The sequence below is a fragment of the Oryctolagus cuniculus genome, chromosome 5 (genome assembly GCF_051225735.1).
Source record: "Oryctolagus cuniculus isolate XC-2025 breed Fujian yellow rabbit chromosome 5, ASM5122573v1, whole genome shotgun sequence".
Classification (NCBI taxonomy): domain Eukaryota; kingdom Metazoa; phylum Chordata; class Mammalia; order Lagomorpha; family Leporidae; genus Oryctolagus; species Oryctolagus cuniculus.
The window spans coordinates 131,041,277-131,065,458 of record NC_142871.1 but is presented as its reverse complement, the minus strand read 5'-3'; the positions used below and the strand labels follow the sequence as shown (position 1 = coordinate 131,065,458).

At 40.3% G+C, this 24,182-nt stretch overlaps 1 protein-coding gene across 12 annotated transcripts in view; it reads right to left on the bottom strand.

Moving 5' to 3' along the window:
* The window catches only part of BTBD9 (BTB domain containing 9), a 449,433-nt gene that overhangs the window by 357,832 nt on the left and 67,419 nt on the right, over positions 1 to 24,182 (bottom strand). For 7 of the 12 annotated variants that reach the window (XM_089333974.1, XM_089333971.1, XM_089333972.1 and 4 more), the window contains one exon: positions 22,123 to 22,242. In XM_089333974.1, the coding sequence (XP_089190100.1) occupies positions 22,123 to 22,242 (120 nt within the window). Of the gene's footprint in view, positions 1 to 407; positions 1,420 to 14,372; positions 16,725 to 19,866; positions 21,209 to 22,122; positions 22,243 to 24,182 lie in introns of those variants that run through there. The other 5 variants (XM_089333977.1, XM_089333978.1, XM_089333979.1 and 2 more) reach the window with 4 other exon arrangements.

Below are 24,182 nucleotides of genomic sequence, written 5' to 3'. Positions count from 1 at the left end.
ATAATCTTTCCAATTTTCAAATTTTGCAGTGTAAATTATATAAAATACCCTTATTTTTGATACTCAGTTATCTCTCATTCAATACTGTTTCTCGGCAGCAAATCTACACATACGCTATTCTCTAGAAACATATCAAAAACATTTATATGTTTTATTTTCAGTAAGGAGTGATAGAATTATTTCAATTTCACTCCAACAAAATTGTCCAGATTTGCCAGGCTGAAACAATTCATTCCCCTTTCATTTACACACTTATCTGTGAAGGCAGCATGAAGTATGCCATAGGAATCATCTCTCCTCGAGGCCTATTACGTGTGCTTTGTAATCTACTGGAAATTGAAATCATCAGTAATCATTCCTTCCTGTTCTCTTGTTGAGCTAGAGTCCTTTTTTTAGAGCTTTTTGGGTTTTGCCAATACATTTTTAAAAATTTTTTTTCTTCTTTTAAAATGAAAATGTGCCTACAAAGTTCAAAATTTTAAAATACTGCATCCTTAGATGGCACCTTTAAAAAAAGAATAGGGCAATTTCAAAGCAGAATTTCTCTTTTGCCCAATTCAGACATTTATCTTTCCCTAGGAGATATGTAAATAAGAAGAGTGGTCTATACATAAAAAGAAAACAGGGCACTAAGATGTTTACCTGAAAACCACACTATAATTCAAATACTGTTAAGGGTCATTGTCAACATGTTTGGGCCAGAAGCACAATCTTCCTTTAAATGTTGTAATCCGATGGAAGAGATCAAAGTTTGATATCGCATTCCTCCAAAAGATAAGCAATAAGTCCATGAGGAAGTAGATATGGCTAGGCAGATACAGAAAAGGCACCTGGAAAAGCCAGTAACTGAAGACAGGCACAAGACCCACAAGCAACGGTGACATGTAAATTCTAAGGATTTAATATCCTTGGAAAGGTTTTCATTGGACTGTAGAGTTTTTCCCAAAACTAGCCTCTCACCTAAAAAGGGAAGGCTATTTTCTTAACCAGATATTCAAAAATTTTTTTTAGAACGTAACCTACAACGTGACTCCTTTTAATGCCCAGTTCCATAAACATGTCTGGTACTTCAAAGATTTTTATAACATTCCTGGGCATTCAAATGAGCTATCAAAACTGGTAAGATGAAGCACGATGCTAAAAGGCTTGTCACAAATCCTGGATGTTTACCTGTAAGATTCTCTTTATGAAATTCTATCAGCCCAAGTAGCTGATACGGTTAACTGGATAATGGATGTAAAACACCCAAAGCTGTGTGGGCACAGAAGCAGCACTCAGTGAATGTTAGCTCCCCTTTGCTCACAGGGCATAGCTCCACATCTTCAGAAATGCTCACCTCTTCAAACTTACAGCTGCAGTAACCTGCTTTAGAAGGCAGTATCTTTGTCCCCAAACAGGTTGGTTCAATGTTTTCACACTCTAGAATCAGAAAGATTTTAGTAGATCCTAACTTAGGCACTGTCAGAATAAAGGAAGGAAACAACTCAAAATGGTAACTGTTAAGACAAAGACAAATCTGAATGGTAATAACTACATTTCTGTAAAAGTAACTTTCCCCAGATAGTCCATACCTCAAATGACTGTGGCTAGGCCTCGAGAATGCAGGGAACCAATACCCTGTGGCTTTCCGTTCTTTGTTTCATAGGCAAGCTTCTTGAAACAGCTGTCTGCATATGCTGTTCCCAATTCTCTCTTCATCTTGACCCTCCTCCAATCAAGATTTCCTACCACTATTTCTCTAAAACTGCTACTCAAGGGCACCCAGGAGCTCTATACTGCAAAATCTAAACATCAGCCCTCACTCCATCTTACATGGCCCCTCCACAGCCCACACAGCTGACAGCTTCACCCTGCAGAAACTCTTCCTTCCTTGGCTTCCAAGGCACCTTCCGTGGCTTCCTTGCCACTGGCTCCCTGGCAGCTTCTCCTCTGGTGTGCTGGACCCTCCTCCCACTCTCAACCTTGGAAACAACGGTGATCTCACAGTCTCAGAACTTTAAGAAGCATCTTAGGCTGACATCCAAATTTACATATCCAGTTCAGACTTCTCTGTTGGACTTCAGAAGCTATATATTCAGTTGCATTTTCAACATCCCCACTTGGGCATCTAAAAACATCTCAAATCTAAAATGTTCAAACTGAGCTACTCTCAAATCTTCTCTTCACAGTCCTTATCATCCTATCGGTTGTTCAGACCAAAAGCCCCGTGTCATGCTTGATTCCTTTTTTCGTTCTTACCCTATATTAAATCTATCAGCCGATGCCACTGGCTACACCCTCAAAATTTATCAGAATCTAAAGCATTTTTCTCTACTGCTTCTACCTTCATCTAAGCCACAACCACCTTTTACCTAAATTATTCTTGATAGAATGTGTCTATCTTTGCTCCTGTATAGTTTATGCTACCCAATGTTCGAACAGTCAGCTCACAAGATTCTTCTGTTTAACACCCATCGCTGCACACCATCTCACTTGCCCAAACCTGTGCAATCTGGCCCCATTCTCTCTCTGACCCTGTCTTATAGTACCTTCCCTTCTGCTCCAGCCCTACCGGCCTTCTCCAGGTAGGTTCTTCATCAGGGTCAGCTGCTGCTTCCTCAGGCTGGAACACTACCCACACTGGCTTGTTCCCTCACCTCCTTCAAGTCTTTACTCAGATTACTCAGATATCACCTCTATAAGGAGGTCTTGTCTATTTGAAATTGCAGATGTTACCTAATAAGCGTCCTCGTCCCTCTTCCCTGCTTTACTTTCTTATGCTGTTTTTTGTCTGTCTTTCAGAATTTCCAGGAAGACAGGCACTTTTATGCTGCACTCTGCTGAATCCTCAATGCCCATGGTGCTCAGATAGCTCAGACTGGTCTGGTAAATCTTCCTAGGGAAGTCAACAATCAAGCATCATCTGGGGCGAGATTCATTCTGAGCAAAGGTCATTCCATGTTTAAACACAAAGGAGAAGGAACAAACCAAAGTATGCATTTGGATTCTTTAAACTATTTGGTTTGGTTGGAGTATAAGGTTTCAGCAGGAAGTGAGACTATCAAAGTAAGCAGGAGGTCTAACACTAAGGTCTCACATTAAGAATTTACTATGTGGGAGTCAGCGCTGTGGCTAAGCCTCCGCCTGCAGTGCCAGCATCCCATCTGGGCGCCAGTTTGAGTCCAGGCTGCTCCACTTTAAATGCAGCTCCCTATTAATGGTCTGGGAAAGTAGCAGAAGATGGCTCAAGTGCTTGGGCCCCTACACCTGCATGGGAGACCCTGAAGAAGCTCCTGGCTCCTAGCTTCGGATCAGCCCAGCTCCGGCTGTTGAGGCCATTTGGGGAGTGAACCAGCAGGTGAAAAACCTTTCTCTCTGTTTCTCCCTCTCTCTGTAACTCTTCCTCTCAAATATTTTTTTTAAAAAAGAATTTACAATGTGTCAGGCATTGGTTTAATTCCTCTTTTACATAATTTAATCATTACAGTAACTCCTCTACAAGGAAGCCACTATTGTTAGCTGTTTTTACAAGTATGCAAACTGAGGACAGAGAGAGAAAGCACCTTGGCCAACATCACTCAGTTAATAAATGAAAGCCAAATAAAGCCAGGAAGACTGGCTCGAGAACTGCACCTTTACCCATTACACTGTCTCACCGCTATGCAAAGGATCTTGAGTTACATAGTACAGAAGAGGAGGAGTCACTGAAAGGTTTTACATCAGGGAATAATTTGATTAGTTTGCATTTTAAGACTGCAACATGGAGAAAGGGCTAGAGAAAGACTAAGAGACCAGCAAGGTCCAAGCCCCAGATGCTTATGACAGGGAGTAAGGAAGGAAGGAAACATTTTAAAAACACCCAAACTGGAGCATTTGCTTAGGATGAAGACACAATTAAGTGTCTCTGATTTTCCTTAAGTCCAATTCTATATCTTGAGATTTTCCCCTCTTCCCAACCACACAATACAGAACCTGAAGTTGTCTCTAGCACAGTTAGGTATATGTGCAGAAAGGGAAAAAAATTAAAAACATAACAAAAATGAAAGCATGGGATGCATGCCTAGGTTGCACAAAGTGTTCTGGTTGAAGTTACTACACTGACTCTATGGAAAGAGGAAGAATACAAGACAAGAATGAGAAAATAACAGAATTACCTCACAGAGGCAGGAAATCCTCAAGAAAAAGAAAAGGTGGCAAAATGACTCAATTCCAAAGGAAGGGAAAATAAGAACAGAGCCTGTATGGCTGCATGATTATTTAAAACCCACCAACCTTACTCACTGGTAACTACAGCCCAATCAACGTCCTGTACTCTCAGCAATTACTATTGTCCCTTGGTCTTCACAAGGGAATCGTCCTAGGACCCCTATCGATACCCAAATCCACAGGTGCTCAAGTTTCTTATATAAAATGGTGTGGTATTTGCATAAACCTATGCATACCCTTCCCATATACTTTAAATTATCTCAGATACTTAGAACAGCTAAAACAATGGATCAAAAAAGCACAGGAGCCATTATTCCAACCAGGAATTCTGATATGGAATGTGGGCACCCCAAACAACAGCTTAACCTATTGTGCCATAACATTCGCCCCAAGAACCTGGAGTTTTCTGTAAAAACTTATTTGCATTCAGGACTTGGTGAAAGGGGAAGAATTAGGACATTCCAAGGAGAAAATATGCTATGCCTTATGAAAGGGAAGGGGAAATTCTGAGGAGCAGATAGGCAACAAAATTAGACACTGAGAAATACAAGTGTCTAAGAGGAAAGGATAGGTGACAGCATTGTAGCAAAGAAATTCTAGAAGCCTGCCTTTGCCTTCTACTCCTTCGCCACCAGTCCCTCTTACCCAGAAAATTATTTTTAATCTTCACCCATCTCATTTGATTGAAGGTCAAAGCTCCATTCAATTGAATGCATTAATACAATTCCAACCAAATAATATATTTCTGTAGTTTTACAAGAAACCATAAAACAATACAGTCACAGGTTACTTCAACAAATTTTCTGGTATTTGTATATGTGAGACAAAAAAAGATGGCTAAAACCTACTCCTATGGAACTTATTGCTTCAACACATACATTTTTAAATTTTCTAAAATATTTTCTCAATAAGCCAATCTAAGTTTTATATTTTTAACTAATTAGATAGGGGCTGGGGGGCAGTGTAAATATATCAACATATTTATCTTTTCCTCTTCTTATGGCAAACAGATGGTGTATTTTGATGAAAATACACTCTTAACCATACTAATAACAGAAACCATATGGTATTGAGCCTCTTCAGCTTCTGTGAAGGTGAATCTCAGAGCACAATCCTTGGACAAACATAAATTAGGATTTATGGTTAGCATGATTTACAAGCTACATGATTTGCCATAAAATGGAGCAGAAAGAGTCAGTCCCACATCATACTGTTCTGTGAAAAGCAATACCACCACTATTAAGAGATTCATGACATGCCCATCACACAGGTGCTACAAGACAGCTCTACAAATCCTGTGAATGTTTTGTCCCCTGAGCAAAGGACTTATCTAAACTATACAATGACTAATTCAACCCCTTGCAGAGGGATGAACTTTTCCAATAAAAGAAAAATAAATTGAAATGCCAGCTACTTTAAATCAAGCACTTAACTAACATGTTATTACTTAAATTACACAGATAAATATTCTGGCCTAGTTCAAGGGAAGCTTGAATGTAAATGCTGGTCTTAATGAATGAGCTCTATTTGGAAAATGGCTTTAAGGTATACATTTATGTTCCAGGTCTCAAAAAACAATCTCCTGATCTTGTTAAAACAGGGCTTGCCTATTGCTAGAAGTTAAGGAAACATCAACTGTGCATTATAGTTTTAACTGATAGTGTTCTTTACACATACTTGAAAACCCAGAAAAGCACTCAATTCTCTACCACCACAACCTTTGGGTATTCTCTAGACTCTAAGACTTAAAAACAAACAAACAAACAAACAAACAACAACAACTATAAAGCAATGTCAATCGCTTCCAAAACTCAGAACTCTGGCTGTCATGACAGCAGCCAGCAGCATACATTAGACTCTACTCTTGACGTTACAGCTGAGCCTGCCAAGACTACCCATGGACTAAATAAAGGCTGGTAAAGTTACAAACACATTTTTCTTTTCAAATGGATTAGGAAGCTCCAAAAATGTGTTCATCTTGGATTCCCAGTAACACCAAAGCTCTGGACAGTTTTACCAAATAGAAACAAAGACTTCAAAACCAACACTGCTACAGTTCCCTCAACCACCCCCAAAAGGGGACACCTTTATTTATACAATGCCTTTTCCTTTAGTGAACCACCTGAAGCCCTTTCTCTAAGATAGAAGTATAATTTCTGCTGGTTAGCCATTCTTCTAGAAGAGATTATTGCTCATCAAGGTTCTGTTTCTTTGCCTCACTGCTTACAAAACAACTTTATTCAGGATGAGTCACTCTAAGCCAGGGTTTGTTGCTGCTGTTATCAGCAAAGCTGGAGAAGGAAGACGTACAGGTACAAAAAGGCAAGTATATAACCCACTCAGGAGGCTCTCATTATTCCAGGACAATAGTTATCTGAAAAAGGACATTTAAATTGAATCCTTAAAATAGGAACCAAAATTTCATAAGAATGTGGAATAAGAGTTTTATTAAATTAAAAAGGAGTATCAAAGTATATCTTTCCAGGAGTTGGCATTGTGGAGTAGTAGGTAAAGCCTCCACTGTGACACCAGCATCCCATATGAGCACCAGTTCAAATCCAGGCTACTCCATTTCCAAACCAACTCTCTGCTAATATATCTGGGAAAGTAGAAGACAGCCCAAATGCTTGGGTCAGTCACCCACATAGGAGACCAAGATGAAGATCTTGGCTCAGCCCTGGCCATTGCAGCCATCTGGGTAGTGAACCAGTGGATAGAAACTCTTTTCTATATCTCCCTCTAAATTTCAAATAAGTAATTTTTTTTTTTTTTTTTTTTGACAGGCAGAGTGGACAGTGAGAGAGAGAGAGACAGAGAGAGAAAGGTCTTCCTTTTGCCGTTGGTTCACCCTCCAATGGCCGCAGCGCGGCGGCGCACCGCGCTGATCCAAAGGCAGGAGCCAGGTACTTATCCTGGTCTCCCATGGGGTGCAGGGCCCAAGCACTTGGGCCATCCTCCACTGCACTCCCTGGCCACAGCAGAGAGCTGGCCTGGAAGAGGGGCAACCGGGACAGAATCCGGCGCCCCGACCGGGACTAGAACCCGTTGTGCCGGCGCCGCTAGGTGGAGGATTAGCCTAGTGAGCCGCAGCGCCGGCTCAAATAAGTAAATCTTTAAAAAAAAAAAAAAAAAAAGGAAATCTGTAAGAAAAAATAATCAATGCAACTATATGCTAAGGTAATGCAAATAGTAGTAATAAAGGTGTTAGATAATTTTTAGTATAGTTTTCCTAACATCTTCTAACTTTCCACACCTCCCTCCAAACATACCATCACCAACATTCTCCTAATTTTTAAGTCAGATACTCCTCTCAAAATTCCCACCATATCAACATTTTTGTGGATTGTCTCATTTTCAGTTCTTCACTGGTCTAACACTACCAGAATTTGTCAATGGCTTTGCATGGGAATCTGGCAGGGCTTCGACCTCACTTTTCTTGACTTCATGAAATCTTTATTTCTCATTTTTTGCAAATTTTGCCATTTGATTTTGCAATTGAGCACAATGATTTTACATCTTCCCAACAATCAGTGAAACACTGTAACTAATGGATGGGAAAGGACAATATTCATCAGGGAGGAATGCTTGAGTGGGAGCTAATTTTACACGTGGACAGTTCATTAGTGAACATTTTTATATTATGATGACTTCTGCTTCCTCAAGCAACCTTTACAACTGCAAGACATTAGAAATGAATATTCAGATAATAGAGCACCATATACGAAAGGCCACAGTTATCATAGATATGTTTCTGTCTTCAGGAACCAGAAAAGTTTTTAGGGGATTAGAAACACATCCCAGATGTACATTCTAACATTCCACATTTTAATACAATCTTTCTGTATGCCCTATCATCACAGTATAAATAGATGGAATAAAAGGACAGGAGTACGCATTCCATTTCTTTGATAATGGAAATTATTTTAATCTGGCATCATCAGAACTGCAGAATAAAAGTCTTCATTTATTAATTTAAACATCCAAATGTACATCTGCCAGATCCAGAACAACCGGGGGTTCTAAATGCTTTTAGAAGATTAAAAGGTTATGGCGTTCGGATATTATTCTTGTCCTATAAGGTATCTGAAAGAAAGGGAAAGAGGCTGAGGGGAGAGAGGCTAGAAGGAAAAAGGGTAGGAAAGGAGGAGTGTGTCTATCTGATCACCTTGAAGTAAAAACTATTAACTTCAGAATCCCAAAGTCCAGAATAAAACGATTTTATCATCAAAGCTTAATAAAGATAATGCCATGAAATTGTCGCTCCCCGTCTTCGTGGAGGAACGACACAGGACCCTGCGCTGTTCTTTCTGTCTGCTCGGCCCTCCCCAGGTTTGCTGCTGGTTCTTCCCGGGTTGGCTACTATCCCTTCCACCTCCGTGGAAGGGCAGTTCCCCCTGGCCACATTCCCCACTTCCGCAGGGGAGCGGCACACCGCCGGCCGGCTCTCTCGGGGGCTGCTCCATTTCCAAACCAACTCTCTGCTAATATATCTGGGAAAGTAGAAGACAGCCCAAATGCTTGGGTCAGTCACCCACATAGGAGACCAAGATGAAGATCTTGGCTCAGCCCTGGCCATTGCAGCCATCTGGGTAGTGAACCAGTGGATAGAAACTCTTTTCTATATCTCCCTCTAAATTTCAAATAAGTAATTTTTTTTTTTTTTTTTGACAGGCAGAGTGGACAGTGAGAGAGAGAGAGACAGAGAGAGAAAGGTCTTCCTTTTGCCGTTGGTTCACCCTCCAATGGGACACAAAGGTGTTCCCTTAGATGTTCCCCTTAGATGTTCCTTGTGCATGCCGTCTCTCTCCTCCTTTATAGTCCTCCTCTGCCAATCCCAACTCGGCTGCCCACACGCCGAGCACGCTGCTCTCCTCCAATCAGGAGCAGGTCCTACAGTTTATTGGCTGAACTGGAGGCAGCTGTGTAGAAGCTGCTTTCTTCTCTCCCAGCGCCATATTGTGGGAGAGCAGATGCATAGAATAAGTCTTAATTCCAGTAACTTAGTCTAGTCCGAGCTGCTCCCCACAGAAATGATAAACAGAAGTAGAAAAGGCAGTGTTTCCTGTTCAACAAGACCTTTAGAATGAAACAGACCTGAGCTTTAATCCCAGCTCTCAGGCCCCAGCGGTGTGACTGTCGGTTCACTGTGCTCTCTAGCCTCAGTCTCCCCATTTGTGCAGTGTCACAGCTGGACAATAATATTTACCTCTGGGCTGTGCAAAATGAGGATAACAACATCTACCACCAAGGATTGCTCTAAGAATTAAAAAAAACAATACAGAAAAGCACCTAGCAGCACTGCGGTGCTGTGGGATACTCTGCCTTCTGTGGTGCTGGCATCCCACATGAGTACTGGTTTGAGTGTCCGCTGCTCCACTCCTGATCCAGCTCTCTGCTACGGCCTGGTAAAGTGATGGAAGATGGCCCAAGTCCTTGGGCCCCTGTACCCACTTAGGGAACCTGGAAGAAGCTCCAGGCTCCTGGCAATGGATCAGCCCAGCTCCAACCGCTGAGGCCATTTGGGGAGTGAGCTAGCAGACAGAAGATCTCTCTATCCTTGTCTATTTCTGTCTCTGTCTGTCTGTCTGTCTGTCTCTCTCTCTCCTTCTGTAACTCCATCTTTCAAGTAAATAAATAAATCATCTAAAAAAAAGTCTCTGAGAAGAGTCAAGTTTACTAATCAATGCTTCACATTTTTCAGTTTACTTGAAACAGGCTTATATATTCACCATCTTTATTTCAAGCAAATATCCTGAGTTGAAATAGTCTGTTCTTAACCATATTTTTGCTCTAGAGAAATCAATGGTATAAAGGAAGTTTACAGAGAAAAATATATTTTGTGCATGACAGCTTACCGGTGTGATACATCCATGAATCACACTGAAAATATGTCCCTTGAAATCAGAGAAAACAATATGTTTATACAAAGAATGTGCCCCAAAGTTCCCCAATAAAGCAAAGTGTTTAATCAAAATATTTGTTGTCAGCTGGTTAGTACTGATTCTAAAGTAGAAAAGAAAATCAGTGTCATTGTAGTCTACTGCTTTGCGCTTTGCGTTCAAGAGCTGAAGATGCAAATTAGCCCAAAATGGAGACTCATTATCTGTTTTACACTTCAAGTGTGATTTTAAGCACTGTAGGTATATACACACACACATCCAGAATACACATATATCTCAACAAACCATGCACATCATCTGTTCATAGCTGGGCAACGCATGCAAGCTTCTACAACATTAAGTGGAAGGCAGATGGTAGTCACTGATCAGCAGACATAAAATAAAATCCTTCTAAATCCTACTCCCTCTAACAGTCCTTCTAATTTTTTGCTTTAGAAAAATATCAGGCAGTTTTTCGTTACTGTTGATTTGCAACTTCAAAAATTATAATGAGCGATGCAAAAGAGGATTTCAAAGAAAGAAAAGTGTCTTCTGGAACAGATTCTCTTTCATAGTCTTAGGCAGGAGATAACTCTAACTTTGAAACTCAAAGCATACTGTAGTTTTATCAGTATCTAATGTGTAAATTAGCTCTTTCAGTAACTAGAGGTTTAGCTTTCAAAATACATAATTACTGATCATTTTAGACTGCATCACATTGCTTTTGCAGGGTGAAATGAATTAAAACAGCTGTTACATCCTAATAGCTTTATAATGTGCACAGAATTTCTATGACTATTAGAAATTAAACCTATACTTCCTACCCACAGAACACATTCACGTGTGTGTGTGTGTGAAACACATTATTTGGAAGAACAATTATTAACTTAGGAAATTATAATTTGAAACATAATGAAGTAAGGCTGCTAAGGAAAATACTACAGCTCTTAAATGAGGTCAAAGACATGAGTCCACAGCAGTCTGCTCCCCCATCTTTCTTCTCATCAACAAAGCACTTTGGGCTGAAGGAAATCCAAGTGTTCACGCCACCACCATCTCTGCAAGGAGAGATTGAGTCCTCTCTATTCATCCTGGGAGATGATCTTTTAGAAGGTGAACCAAACCTGGCACTCTGCCCAGAATTTCTGGCAGCCAACAAGCAGTCTGGTTTCACTTCTGGCCTGCTCTCCCCTGAGCTAACCTTATATCCACAGAAAGCATCCTGATCCAGACAGCTTGGAGATTCGTATTGATCACTGAGCAACTCTGATGGCTTTATAAACCACAGGACTTGTACACACAATTCTCTTTAAACATTTCTCTGTGAAAATAAATGTTATAAAATATTGTTTCCCAGTATTTCCTTCCAACAGAGAAGTTTTTCTACAGAAAAATTATTATCCAGGCACCTACATTCAGGGATGTTAGAGGGCTAAAGAGATTCAGCAAGATACCTGTTGTGCAATTACCATTACCAAAGAAATGTAAAGTGAGGTCCAGCAACCACAAAATAATTAGTCGAGTATTCAAGATACATAATTCATATCTAAATTGGGTTATTCAAGTTATAAGTGCTATGAAAGGTCAGAGCAATCACTGAAAAGCATTGTGGAGCAAAATATGAATACATACAACCCTCCCTCTCCACTGAGCAAATAATTAACTACTTAACCATTTCCACTGTAAGCATGACAGGAAAATGACTAGGTCAGTCTCCATCCAAGTTTGTTTTTTATCTCCATGATCTAGCTGCACTTCCATTTTCTTGGTCTTCCAAATGAAAAAGTCAGTGGAAGCCTTATTCCATTAATATAGTTTTCTTTCAGAAGCTGAGTTGATGTCCTGGAAACTCTTCCCCACCAAATTTCATTAACTCCCAGGTTCTGGTTCCTACTTTCACGGCTCATCTGGGTCTGTGTTCCTTATGCTGGAGGGTCCTGGACACAATTAGGAGCCCAAGGTCCTAGATGGCTTTGCATTCTATTCTCTCCTTGCTTCGTACTCAAGAAACCCAAGTCCCATATCTAATAGTTCAAGTATCTGGCTTCCTTGTTCAGGAGTTCTTAAATTCCACAAACAAGTGTGGGAAGAGTTATAGTATACCTAGACACATTTCTAAAGGAGATCTCAAATAAGAAAACTGATATCCTAATATTTGTTTCCTCACATGCAGCATGTGCCCAATAATGAAGCACCTATGAAAATGTACTATTTTATAAGCAAAAGACATTAGTATCTCAAACCCTGTTTTTCTTCACTTCCAAGGAATTTATACTATTTTCTATGGCAGCATAATTTACATAATTTACAGTTCTTCAAAGGGAGTGTTTTAATCTTGTAAAAAAAGAAGTTCAAAAAATAAATATAACTTTAAAACAAAGAAACTCCTAGATACCTAATGCAGTTATATGAAGTAAAAGAGAAAAGACCTATCACATCCATTAAGTTCCCTGAGCTTAGAAACATACAAAGAAGATTTGGATGGGTAGATGGAAAATAGACAATTTTTACATATGAGACAAAAAAGGACATTTTTTAATAACAAGAATGAAGCTAGAAAATGATAGATAGTTTTGAGTAAAAGGTTTAGATCTGGTCAAGTACAACAACACAGAATCTACTTTTGGCTATGTTCAAAAACATCCTTTCTCCTTTATTTTGCTTACACAGTTCCTCAGTCCTGTGAGACTTACTTCAAATCCTTTCTTCAGTAGGATCCCCCATAACTATGCTCCTATATACCCTATGTATAGCTTTATTATTGAGACTTTCACATTTTACTTTGTCAATGTCTAGATGGTTGTCATCTTCATTATATCATGGAATTCTTGAGAGCAACAACTGTGTCTTTCTTGTTCAGTCTTTCATGCCTGACACTTAAACCGGTTCCTGCAATATGGCAGGTGTTCGTTAGATGTTAGCTGAGTGAATGAGTGTCTGAATAAATTAAAACTATCAGTAATAAATTAGTTTTGAGAAGAGGGAAAGCATAAGAAAAAGTCTGTTTGACTTCAACTAGGGAGGTGCTATCTGAACTTAGCCCTGGATCTAACTGCTAGGGAAGCAACTGCTAGCAGAACCAAAGATAGTTCTTGCCCTTCCAGAATGAAAGACAGACAATGGCTGTTTGTGATAATATAACAGGTTATTAGTGCCATGATCACAGTCTCATGCAATGGGTTTATTAAGATACTAATTTATATTCTAAAATTATAAGATAAAATGCAAAGGAAAATGACAATGCTGTTCTATTTTCTCATATCCCAACCTCCCCATTACAAACAAAAGAAGCTCAACATGTTATTATCCTTAAACAAAACAAAATAAAACCAAAAAAAGCCTGGATTCAATTGAATAAGTTAAACAAAAACAGCCATTTCTCAAAGGTCTTACTGAATACAAAACAGTGGCTTTTGGGTTTTTTGTTTAGTTTTGTTGTGGGTTTTTGTCTGTTTTTTTCCTAATAAGAGGATTCTAGGTAAAAATAATACTGGAAAATTTCTCAACTAAAAAAAAAAGCAATTTAAGATGTGACGAGATCTTATGCAGAAAAATTTCATGAAGTATGGAACTTGTTTATAAACACAACTGAAGCAAAACAGTTCTTAACCAGGAGTTAAGAATATTTTTTTTTTTATCTTTTATTTAATGAATATAAATTTCCAAAGTACGACTCATGTGTTACAATGGCTTCCCCCCCCATACCGTCCCTCCCACCCACAACCCCCCCCTTCCCACTCCCTCTCCCCCCAGGAGTTAAGAATATTAACATTAGGCTCACTCTGTAATAACAGAGTCTAAAACGACCTTATGGGGGCCTAAGGGGCAGGAAAATTCAAAGTTCTATTGACAATCTGACAAAATATTCCTAGATAAAGGATTACCACTGTCTCTTTGGAGCATTCTTAAAAAGAAAACTTCCCCAGTTGTTCATCACCATTATTAGTGAATGTGTGCTTTTGGTATGGGTGGCTGAGACCAGGGACCAGCAGGCCCTCCCCTACAGCTTTCTGGGAACCTGCTCAGTTCCATGTCTCTTCCTCCTACTCTACGGCCTCATATAGACAGCAGCATGAGAGACTGTGGGCTCAACTGTGGAGGCAGACAGACCTGGTTACCAACTTGGCTTTTCTCATGCTCAGTTTCCTCATTTATAACAGTAAGGTGGTGGTTTTCTTCCCTCTCGTAGGCTACTGTGAGAGTCACAGGCAACAAGATGTACCTGGCCCCAAGTAGAGGTGCCGTAAATGTGAGACTAGTCCCTCCCCTGAGGTCCTGAGCTCTCTTTCTCTTCATCTTCATTTCTCCTTTCTTCTGTCTTCTGATTCCTCAAAAATATTTAGTGAATCATCTCTTTTGAGTTACTCTTCTATTTACTTTAAAACTCCAAAGGAAAGCTAAAAAAAAACTTATTTGTATGAAATGAAATAACTGTACTACCAACATCGACATATCTCCTATGCTTCACAGATGAGAACACCAGAGTTAGCCTGCACCTGAATACACGTCCGTGGACTTGGGGCATAATTAATGCTCCACAGCAGTATAAAGACTTAAATAGTACAAACAGTTTCACATGTTATTTCACAAATCAGAGACTTCAGAACAATTTATATTTAAATATGGTTTTATAAAAAAAAAGTAATTTCAAATTCTCTGGCTCCAAGCAAAATTGCTATAATTTAGTGACACCATGTGGCTATATCTTGCTTTGCATTCTTAGAAGAAAATATTTCTCTGTATTCAGGATTGCTAAATGCACTATTTCAATTATGATATCAAAGTCATATGTAGAAGGGCAATTCAAACTAAGTATGAACTTAAACAAGTCCTTTTTTAAAAATGAATTTATTCCTGTTTCTTTTACATCTAAATAAAGGAACTTCTTGAATTGTGAAGCTCTCTGATGACATAAAGAAAGTAAAGGCTCAGCATAATTCTATCTACAATTCTAAAGCATCCTGGCGAACTGCTGAATAATGTAAAAGTGCCTGCCTTTAAAACTGAATAAATATATTAATGCACAAGTCGTGGGGAATGGGGGGGGGGGGAGACAAAGAGAAAAAAAGAAGACAAACACGCTTTTATACAATGTTAATACGGCAGGGAAAGAATGCTTCCATAAATAGCAATGCTTATTTTCTCATTTGTTTTATGTCTCCTAGATCTATAGCACTGTGTAGGTACTATAATCTAATGAGAATGGGTGAAAAAAATTATGCTGCATCTAACAACAGCAGGGATGAGGGGGACCTGGAATGTATGGTAGCAATAAAAGAGATTAAAATGCCTGAATACCAAAAACAAAAAGCAAAAAACCCACAGTAGTTTTAGTATTCATCTAACGAGGTCTCCTACAGTAGACCAGCTACTCTTGAACAGCATCAATGCATCAAGGTACTCTATAGAAAACCTAAGTATCTGAAACAATGGCCTGAAAATGTCACTTCCTTCCTCTCAGCTTAAAACATCCACCTCCCCTCACCGGCCCTCTCTGACCACCTATTTAAAATGTAGCCCCCTGCCCCTTGATTCCAGTCACTCTCAGAGCACCATCTTCACAACACTTAGAATAAATTGATATGTCCTTATTATTTCTATCTATTTCTCCAGAATTCCATGAGAGCAGAAAGCCTGGAAATCTTTGGTGTTACCACCACAGTATCAAGTACAATGCATAGAACACAGTAGGTGCTAATTTGTTGAATGAGGGTGTGATGAACAAATACACAGAAGAGTAAATGATGAAAAATCTATCTCCTTAGATTAGATGAGGTGAGGCACGCCTAAATTTCTTGTTGTAAATGAATGAGAAGTACTATTGTGAGATGTCCTTCACCATTTGTGGTCTCTACTGACCCCTGATATCAGAACACAGCCTGGCAAATGCTCAATGATGTCCTTTCCTGTTTCCATGATACCCCTGGGACACACACACTTTCTCATACTAAGAAAAAAAAGGGAAGGAGGAGAAACTACAATAATTAAAACACCTTCAGCAAGAGTCAAATCTATGAAAGAGTTCATGTTAGACTCCAACACATGAGAAACACAGCCATTCATATTAACATATAAGAAATGATTGGGGCCAGTGTTGTATTGTAGTGGATGAAGCCCTGGCCCACAACATCAGCATCCCATATGGGTGCTGGTTCAAGTCCTGATGCTCTGCTTTCGATCTAGCTCCCTGCTAATGTGCCTAGGAAAAGCAGCAGAGGAAGGCCCAAGTGCCTGGGCCCCTGAACCATTGTGGGACACCCAGAAAAATCTCTTGGCCTCTGGCTTTGGCCTGGCCCAGTCCTGGCCATTGAGGCCATTTGGGGAGTAAAATAGCAGATGAAGACCTCTCTCTCTGTCTCCCCCCAACCGCCCCATAACTCTTTCAAATGAAAAAAAAAAAAAAAGAAAGAAAGAAAGAAAGAAAGAAAAAAATGATTATTAGAGACCCACATTGTGGCATAATGGGTAAAGCTGCTACCTGCAATGCCAGCATTCCATATGGGCACCAGTTTGAGTCATCTCCCATCCAGCTCCCTGCTAATGCACCTGAGAAAGAGGAAGATGGTCCAGATCCTTGGGTCCTTGTATCCATCTGGGAGATCCAGATGAAGCTCCTGGTTCCTGGCTTTGGCCCAGCCCAGCCCTGGCTGTTGTGGCCATCTGAAGAATGAACAAGTGAATGAAGATCTTTCTCTCTCTCCCTGTCTCTCTCTTTCTCTAACTCTTCCAAATAAATAAATGAGGGGCCAGTGCTATGGCACAGTAGGTTAATCTTCTGCCTGCAGCGCCGGCATCTCATATGGGCACTGGTTCTAGTCCCAGCTGCTCCTCTTCCAATCCAACTCTCTGCTATGACCTGGGAAAGCAATAGAAGATGGCCCAAGTCCTTGGGCCCCTGCACCCACGTGGGAGACTGGCTGCTGGCTTCAGATCGGCGCAGCTTTCCCTGTGGCACGGTTGTATATAATTCTGCCGAATGCACATAAAGATGGCCCTTCCTCTGAACCCTCCCAAATGCATGCATTGTAGACATTTTTCTAGCATGGTTTATGATTTGTAAAAACTCCTGCCACAGGGAAAGTTCTGTCATTATTTACAATATTACTACATTGTACTTTTATAATAAAAAATAGTTCCATTTTGATAATTCAAAGGGAAAGAAAGAAGCCCAGTTTTGTACCTAACTTCATTCCATACTCCTGGGCCAAGCTGTTCCCTCCTCAACACCCTTTCTGCTTTGTCTTTGGTAAACGGGGTTCCTCTTGAATCTCCTCTACTACCTTCTTCTCTGCTCTCAATAGGCATAACCCCAGGGGCTGGCGCATGGCACAGCAGATAAAGTTGTTGCCTAGAGTGCGTGCATCCTATGTGGGCGCCACTTCAAATCCCAGCTGCTCTACTTCTGATCCAGCTCCCTGCTAATATACCTGGAAAACAGCAGAAGAGGGCCCAAGTGCTTGGGACCCTGTACCCACTCGGCTCTTGGCTTTAGCCTGGCCCAGCCCTGACCATTGTGGATATTTGGGGGGTGAACCAGCAGATGAATGATATCTCTCTCCCTATTTGTAATTCTGCCTTTTGAATAAAACAAATAAATTTTTTTTAAAAAAAAGGCATGCCATTGAGAAATGTTTTTAGCACTATTAGTCCTCTCCTTCAATGCCCAGATTTCACACCAAGATGACACTTATAATCCCAGCTACTGGTCACGGAAGACAAGCTTTCAAGTCTTCTCATATTTTAGCAATATTATATGACAGCCGAATTAACAGCATCATGTTGAGAAACAGCAATTTTTAAAAACATCTTCATAGTACTCAACATTTGCCACTCCCTACTAGTGACTTCTGTCCAGTCTGAGGCCCCACCATCTAAGAAATCTGTGAGAAGCATGGGGAAGCAGCTTACCAGATAACCAAGAAGACAATTTGAAGACTGCAGATTATGGGTAAATAAGACAATGCCTTTCCTGGGAAAGACAAGCCTGACTAGACATCACACAGTTCTACAGGTAGACAGGAGATGGCACCGACAATGATGCAACATTTTGCTTCTTCATCCCCCATGAGCGATTGGGGGTAACCGACCTAAGCAATCCCCACTTAACCCACAAGCATTCCTAAAAAGATCCCACAAAAACAGAGCAGACTGCCTCCCTCCATTCACTATTATGGCCTTGAGGCCTGACATTATTCTCCCCTGCACAAGATAACATCCATTGTCTTGGCCAGGTGATTGTTGACTCAATTACATTCCATAAGACTATGAATGGCAAATTTTACATTAAACCATGTATCTTAGCAAAATAAAAAATGTTTTACCGAAAACAAAATATATGAAAACTTCTGGAAACAGAGAGACGAGCAGGTTATTAAGAGAGAACTGTTTAAGGCACATTTTGGATGGCTACGCCTGAACTGACAATGCAGCAAAGCACAAAAACGTGAGGCTCCTGATGGCAGGAGTGTCCTCACAGTGACAGCTGCCCAGCCAAGGATTAGGAATGGCTCTCGGTGCCAGTGTCAGCGTCCCATATGGGTGCCAGTTCTAGTCCCGGCTGCTCCACTTCCCACCCATCTCTCTGGCCTGGGCAAGCAGTAGAAGATAGTGCAAGTCCTTGGGCCCCTGCACCCACGTAGGAGACCAGGAGGAAGCTCCTGGCTCCTGGCTTCAGATCAGCACAGCTCTGGCCACTGCAGTCAATTGGGGAGTAAACCAGTGGATGCAAGACACTCCTCTCTTTCTGCCTCTCCTTCTTTTTCTATGTAACTCTGACTTTCAAATAAATAAATAAATAAATCTTAAAAAAAAAAAAAAAAAGGAATGGCTGTCTTTCTCTGAGGGCCCAACATCAGCTGGAAGTCTCAGAAATGAGGAATAAGGACTAAAACAATTCCTGCTTCCTGAGCTGCTTCTGGCCAGCCACTGCACGCAGTACTTGTAAATACAGTCACCAAGGTCTCCCAGCAAACCCCATGAAGAAGGCACTGCATTCCTGTTCCTCACGGGTGTGGACAGCAGGCAAGGAGGGGCACAAGTTTACCACAGCAAAGTGTGAGGTGAAACCAGGAAGGGAAAAACAGTAACCCCACAGTTCATGTTTTTGTTATTACACAATGCTGGTTCTATGCAGCTTGGCCCTGCCTCATATGCCTCAATCCACAGATCATCTCTTCTTTTGTGAATGCATTACATATAACCCTTCACCAACACATGACAATTATGGCCTTCAGGATTAGCATCAAAATTCAGCTTCCCGAAGGAAAAACAGAGAAAGGAATCCTTGAAAATCAACTTTATACCACTCCAGAGTATATTCCAGCAGTCACATGTTTTCATAAATATATTGATGGAAATTTCCAGTCAATATATGAGCATTAGATCATCTCTCTTCATTACAGTCAGTGCCATGAAACCCATGCTAACATTTATTTATTTATTTATTTATTTATTTTTGACAGGCAGTTAGTGAGAGAGAGAGAGACAGAGAGAAAGGTCTTCCTTCCATTGGTTCACCCCCTAAATGGCCGCTACGGCCAGGCGCACCACGCTGATCCGAAGCCAGGAGCCAGGTGCTTCCTCCTGGTCTCCCTTCATGCTAACATTTATAAAATACCTACTTCATACAAGGTCACAGTCTGAGTAACATGCAAGAATACTAAAAGATTAGAGTCCATACATTTTGCCTCCAAGAGCTTGTAATTTTAGGATCAGAGGTAAGGCAAACACACAAAGAGTGCTAAAGAACAAAGATGGAATACAAATGTGCAAATCAACTAACATAATGCAAACACTTAAGTGCTACAGAAATAAAGTAAAGAATTTATTTGCGCACTGAAGTTCCAGGATCATTGTTCAGGTAATCAATACGTGATTGTAAAGATAAGAAACACCAAGACATCTTCAGATAATCAATACAGACTTATTGTTAAGCTCATTTTAAATACTATCTAAACTCTAATCAATTTCAAAAGGCAGAATTTATGAACGAATATAAAAATTAATAAGATAAAGTGGCTATAAATTTTCTTACTATCATGTATCTCAAGAGCCCTTCATTATCATGATTTCTTGACTCTTTTTTTCAACTGGCTATACCAAGACAAAAATTAGCATCATGAATACAACCAGGCTCTAAACACATAAAAGCCAAACCAACCAAGTCAAGGCCAGACAGGAAAGAGAAAATAAGAAATAAACAGAAATATGCTTTCTAAAAGCCAGAGATGATGAAGCCACACAACTGGAGCTTTCAGCTGGGTGAAGCATAGTTTATCTTGGCTGATATTAATATTCACAATAGTTCGTTCTGAGAGCCACGTTCCTATTCCTTCAAGTTAAATACAGACATAACCCTTCAGTCCATATCTGATCTGATACAACTGTAGGAATCCGAGTCAATGCAGACTTTATCCTTCTCTCCTCGTCAGGGCCCCTGTCACTCTCCAAGGAACCCTCAGCAGCACTGAGATATGGAATCTTCACTAAATTTCTTGTCCCTATCATTTTAATCCATTCAAAACTTCTCTGATAAAACAGCAACTGCCAGACCTGAGACACTTTAGTCTCTCTTTAGGGAAATGAAATTGATTTTTCATCATTTTCACACAAGAGGATCCCTAGGTAACAATATTATGACCAGTCATACTTGAGATTTAAAAAAAAATAAAAAAAAGTAGGCAAGACTGTAAGGCTCTGTGGAGTTCCTGTGGCACAGGTAAGAACTGAGGCTTACCTGTTAGACCAAGAGCTCAACAAGCGTAAGGGTGACTTCTGACCATGAGACTAAGTGCTATGGGGCATCCTCATGTCACAAGGGAAAGGCTCCAAATCAGTCACAAGGGAAGACCAGTTGAGATCACAGGCAAGGACAGGGAAGAGTGTAAATCAACTCCACATTCTCCCTGGTCTATACCCACAATACCCCTTCCCTTTTCTTCCTGCAGCACCTAAATAAACGAACCTATCACTTTCTGACTTTGGACTTCTGACTTTAAGATTAAGAATATCTGAGGGCAATTTCCAGCAGGAAAACAAGAACAAAAATTTCAGGAGGCTTTAACCACCTTTGCCAGCTCACAAGCTTACTAATTCATAAGGGTTTGGTAGAACTGCAGGAAGAAGGCTGCTGTGACGGCTTATACCTAAAGGGAGAATATGAAATATCAGAACAGTCGCTTTTTGATACCTTTTAAAAACGATCTTACCTGGGGCTCTAATCCCTAACAATAATAAAAGCTGAGCTGCTCTGGTTGAAGAAGGGTTTGAGTTTGCACCCAACCTGCTAAGCTTCCCTTGCCCTAAAACCAACCCCCTTCAAATACTTGTCCTGCCAAATCCCATTGGATAGCCACTGATACAGAATAAGAACACAGATGTTCAGAACATGCACAATGGCATTCAGAACTCTTCACCTGGCCTTGGACACTTCCAGGGAGGGCTCTAGAAATATCTCCTCCTAATGAGAACTCTGCTTTCAATGTAGAACAGTTAAAAAGCACTCCTAGGTATACCCCAAGCCTGTTTCCCACTCTACCTTCCATTAAGTATGTAACTGCTTTTTGATGTACAGGGTTTCACCAATAAGAAAGTTTACTTTGAGCCTCAGATGAGACCTAAGACTACAGAATTCTAAATTATTGTTAGCCTGAGCTAAGACTTTGGGATGGAATGATTTTATGCTGAATGTGAGGACATGAGTTTTGGGGAACCAAGAATGTTAAGGACTGGGCCAAGATCAAAGCCAAGGAGATGAGAACTCAATCCAAGTCTCCCAAGTGGGTGTCTGGAAACTGAAAACCTAAATTATCATATCTGCCTTCCAAGGTCTGCCAGAATCAAAAGCTAGAAGTGGACATCAAATCCAGGTCCTGTGATACAGAACACAAGAATCGCAACTGCTAGACCAAATGCCGTCCCCCTACAAAATAGGGATGCGTTTGGTAATTGATACCCTGAAAAATGCTTCTTCTGTGAGATAGAAAAATGCAGTCTGGGTTGTAAAGTCCTCTTCTCCCCATATAAAAATCAAAATCAATTATTGACCAAGAAAACTCACCGGCAGACACGGGCTGGAAAATACAACTTTTGCCAAGAACGACACAGATATTGCGAATGATCTATCACTCTGATCCAGTCAAGTTCATCCATTGACACTTCAATGAAGTATGAGTAAGACCTGATGATAAGAATCAAAAGGAAAAAGACAGAAAAAAATCAAATTCAAATAAAACATTAAAAGATATAAAAAATATGGACATCACTAATTAAATTTTCCAAACAATTAAATTCTACTAACAATGAAAGCCAAATATATCCCTGTATTGTAGCGTTCGGTGCAATGCACTGAAATTATCTTTCAGTTTGTCTGTCTGCCTTATTAAATCATAAAACTGCGTAAGAACAAGGACCACACCATATTCATCTTCATCTCCCTAGGGCCACAGTGCTTGCAACATATCTAGCATGTAAGACATCTGCTCCTTTTCAAACATGGCCAGAATGTCATGCTCATAGCATATTAGCAGACTAATAAGACCATGCTTGAGAGAAAAAGAGAAAGAATAGGGGAAAGGAGAGAACAGGGAGGTTATCTTCTCTCTGTGCAGTCTCTGGGTAAATGCTCAGCTCTCCTATCTCAGGAAGAAAACCAACTTGCAATGATTCCCCACAGATGCCAACTTATCTCCTGCCACCTCCTACTGTCCTACTACCCCACACATACAAGCTGTCTGCACAAAAATAAATGATTTGGGGGAACATAATACGTGTTTCTTTTGGGTACAACTCGAAATCTGCCAGCTAATAATCTGGATGTAATGAAAACAGCCCATCATCCTCCCCTAGTCAGTCACCCTGGACCATTACACGCTGGTCCCACACTGAACCAATCTATATTCCCCTGTCATAAGCCAAATTTAAATTGGAGATGCAGTTATTACTTGTACTGTAATATCAACAGGAACAATCTCAGAAGATTTAGGTGACCATAAATGTCAGCCTGCAACCCACAGTTGTGACCAGAAAAGGTCAGCTTGCTTTGTGTCATCCCCTCATTTTCTGCTGTCCCTCACTTCCATTCATTTTATCGCCCAGTCTCAAACTGGTTATAACCTTTTATTGAACCTCTCTGGGTTATCAGTAATGCAGGATATAATTTTACAACATGTCAGAATCTTTTTGGCATAAGATTCTGATTTTTTTCACCTTTGCTTAGAATGATAACAATTTCTCTGAGAAAAGAACAGTTATGTGGTTAAGTCCCCCGTGAATGTAACACACATACTAAAACAAAGTGGCCTGTAAATACTTAATGTCGTGGAAGAGACAAAAACTATTTGTCTCAAACATTCTAATATTTTATTATTTTTGCACTGATTTCATTATTAGATGAGTGAAACATAGAAAGCTTTTAGACCAGTGACTACCACATAAAAGTAATTAAAATGCCAAATAAGTATCATTATTATATTATTCTTAGTAATCAGAGATTCTTGGAAGCACATGAATTGGCACTACTTTCTCAATTAAATATCAAAATATAGCCAACAAGACACATGCTGGGTAATGTATTCTTAATAAAGTAACAGGGAGAGAAAACTTTGGGACCGTGACCATCCATGGACCTGAGAAATGTGGGTTTCCATGTCATAAAGCTTCTCTCATCCTTGCCTCAATGGTCCAACAAAGGCAGGATGGTAGCCAGCGATTGTTAACAAGACAAACATGCAATACCCTGAAAGGCCTGCAGGGTGTCATCAAGACTACTGCTAAGCTCTCCAGGTCCAGACCCAAAGAGGCAGGAGCAGGGCCTACTTTCTGGGTATGTGGGGTGTAGGTTGTGAGCAGCAGCAGGGAGAGAGGGCTCAGTTCCTGCTCATCATACTGTTCTGGCACTTCTGCTACAGTGGGTGGACTCTAGCAGCCACTGCTGGTGAACCTATCACAGGGACAGATAGGAGCCAGAAGCCTGAAGCCACAGAGAAACCAGGTGGGTTCCCAGACTGGAGCCCAGTGAGTCTTTTCAAATATTTCTTTTATTTTGAGGATATTTATCCACAACAGTAGAAGAGTATTCTTTTCTTTTTCCATAGGACAAAATGCATCAAAAAATTATTA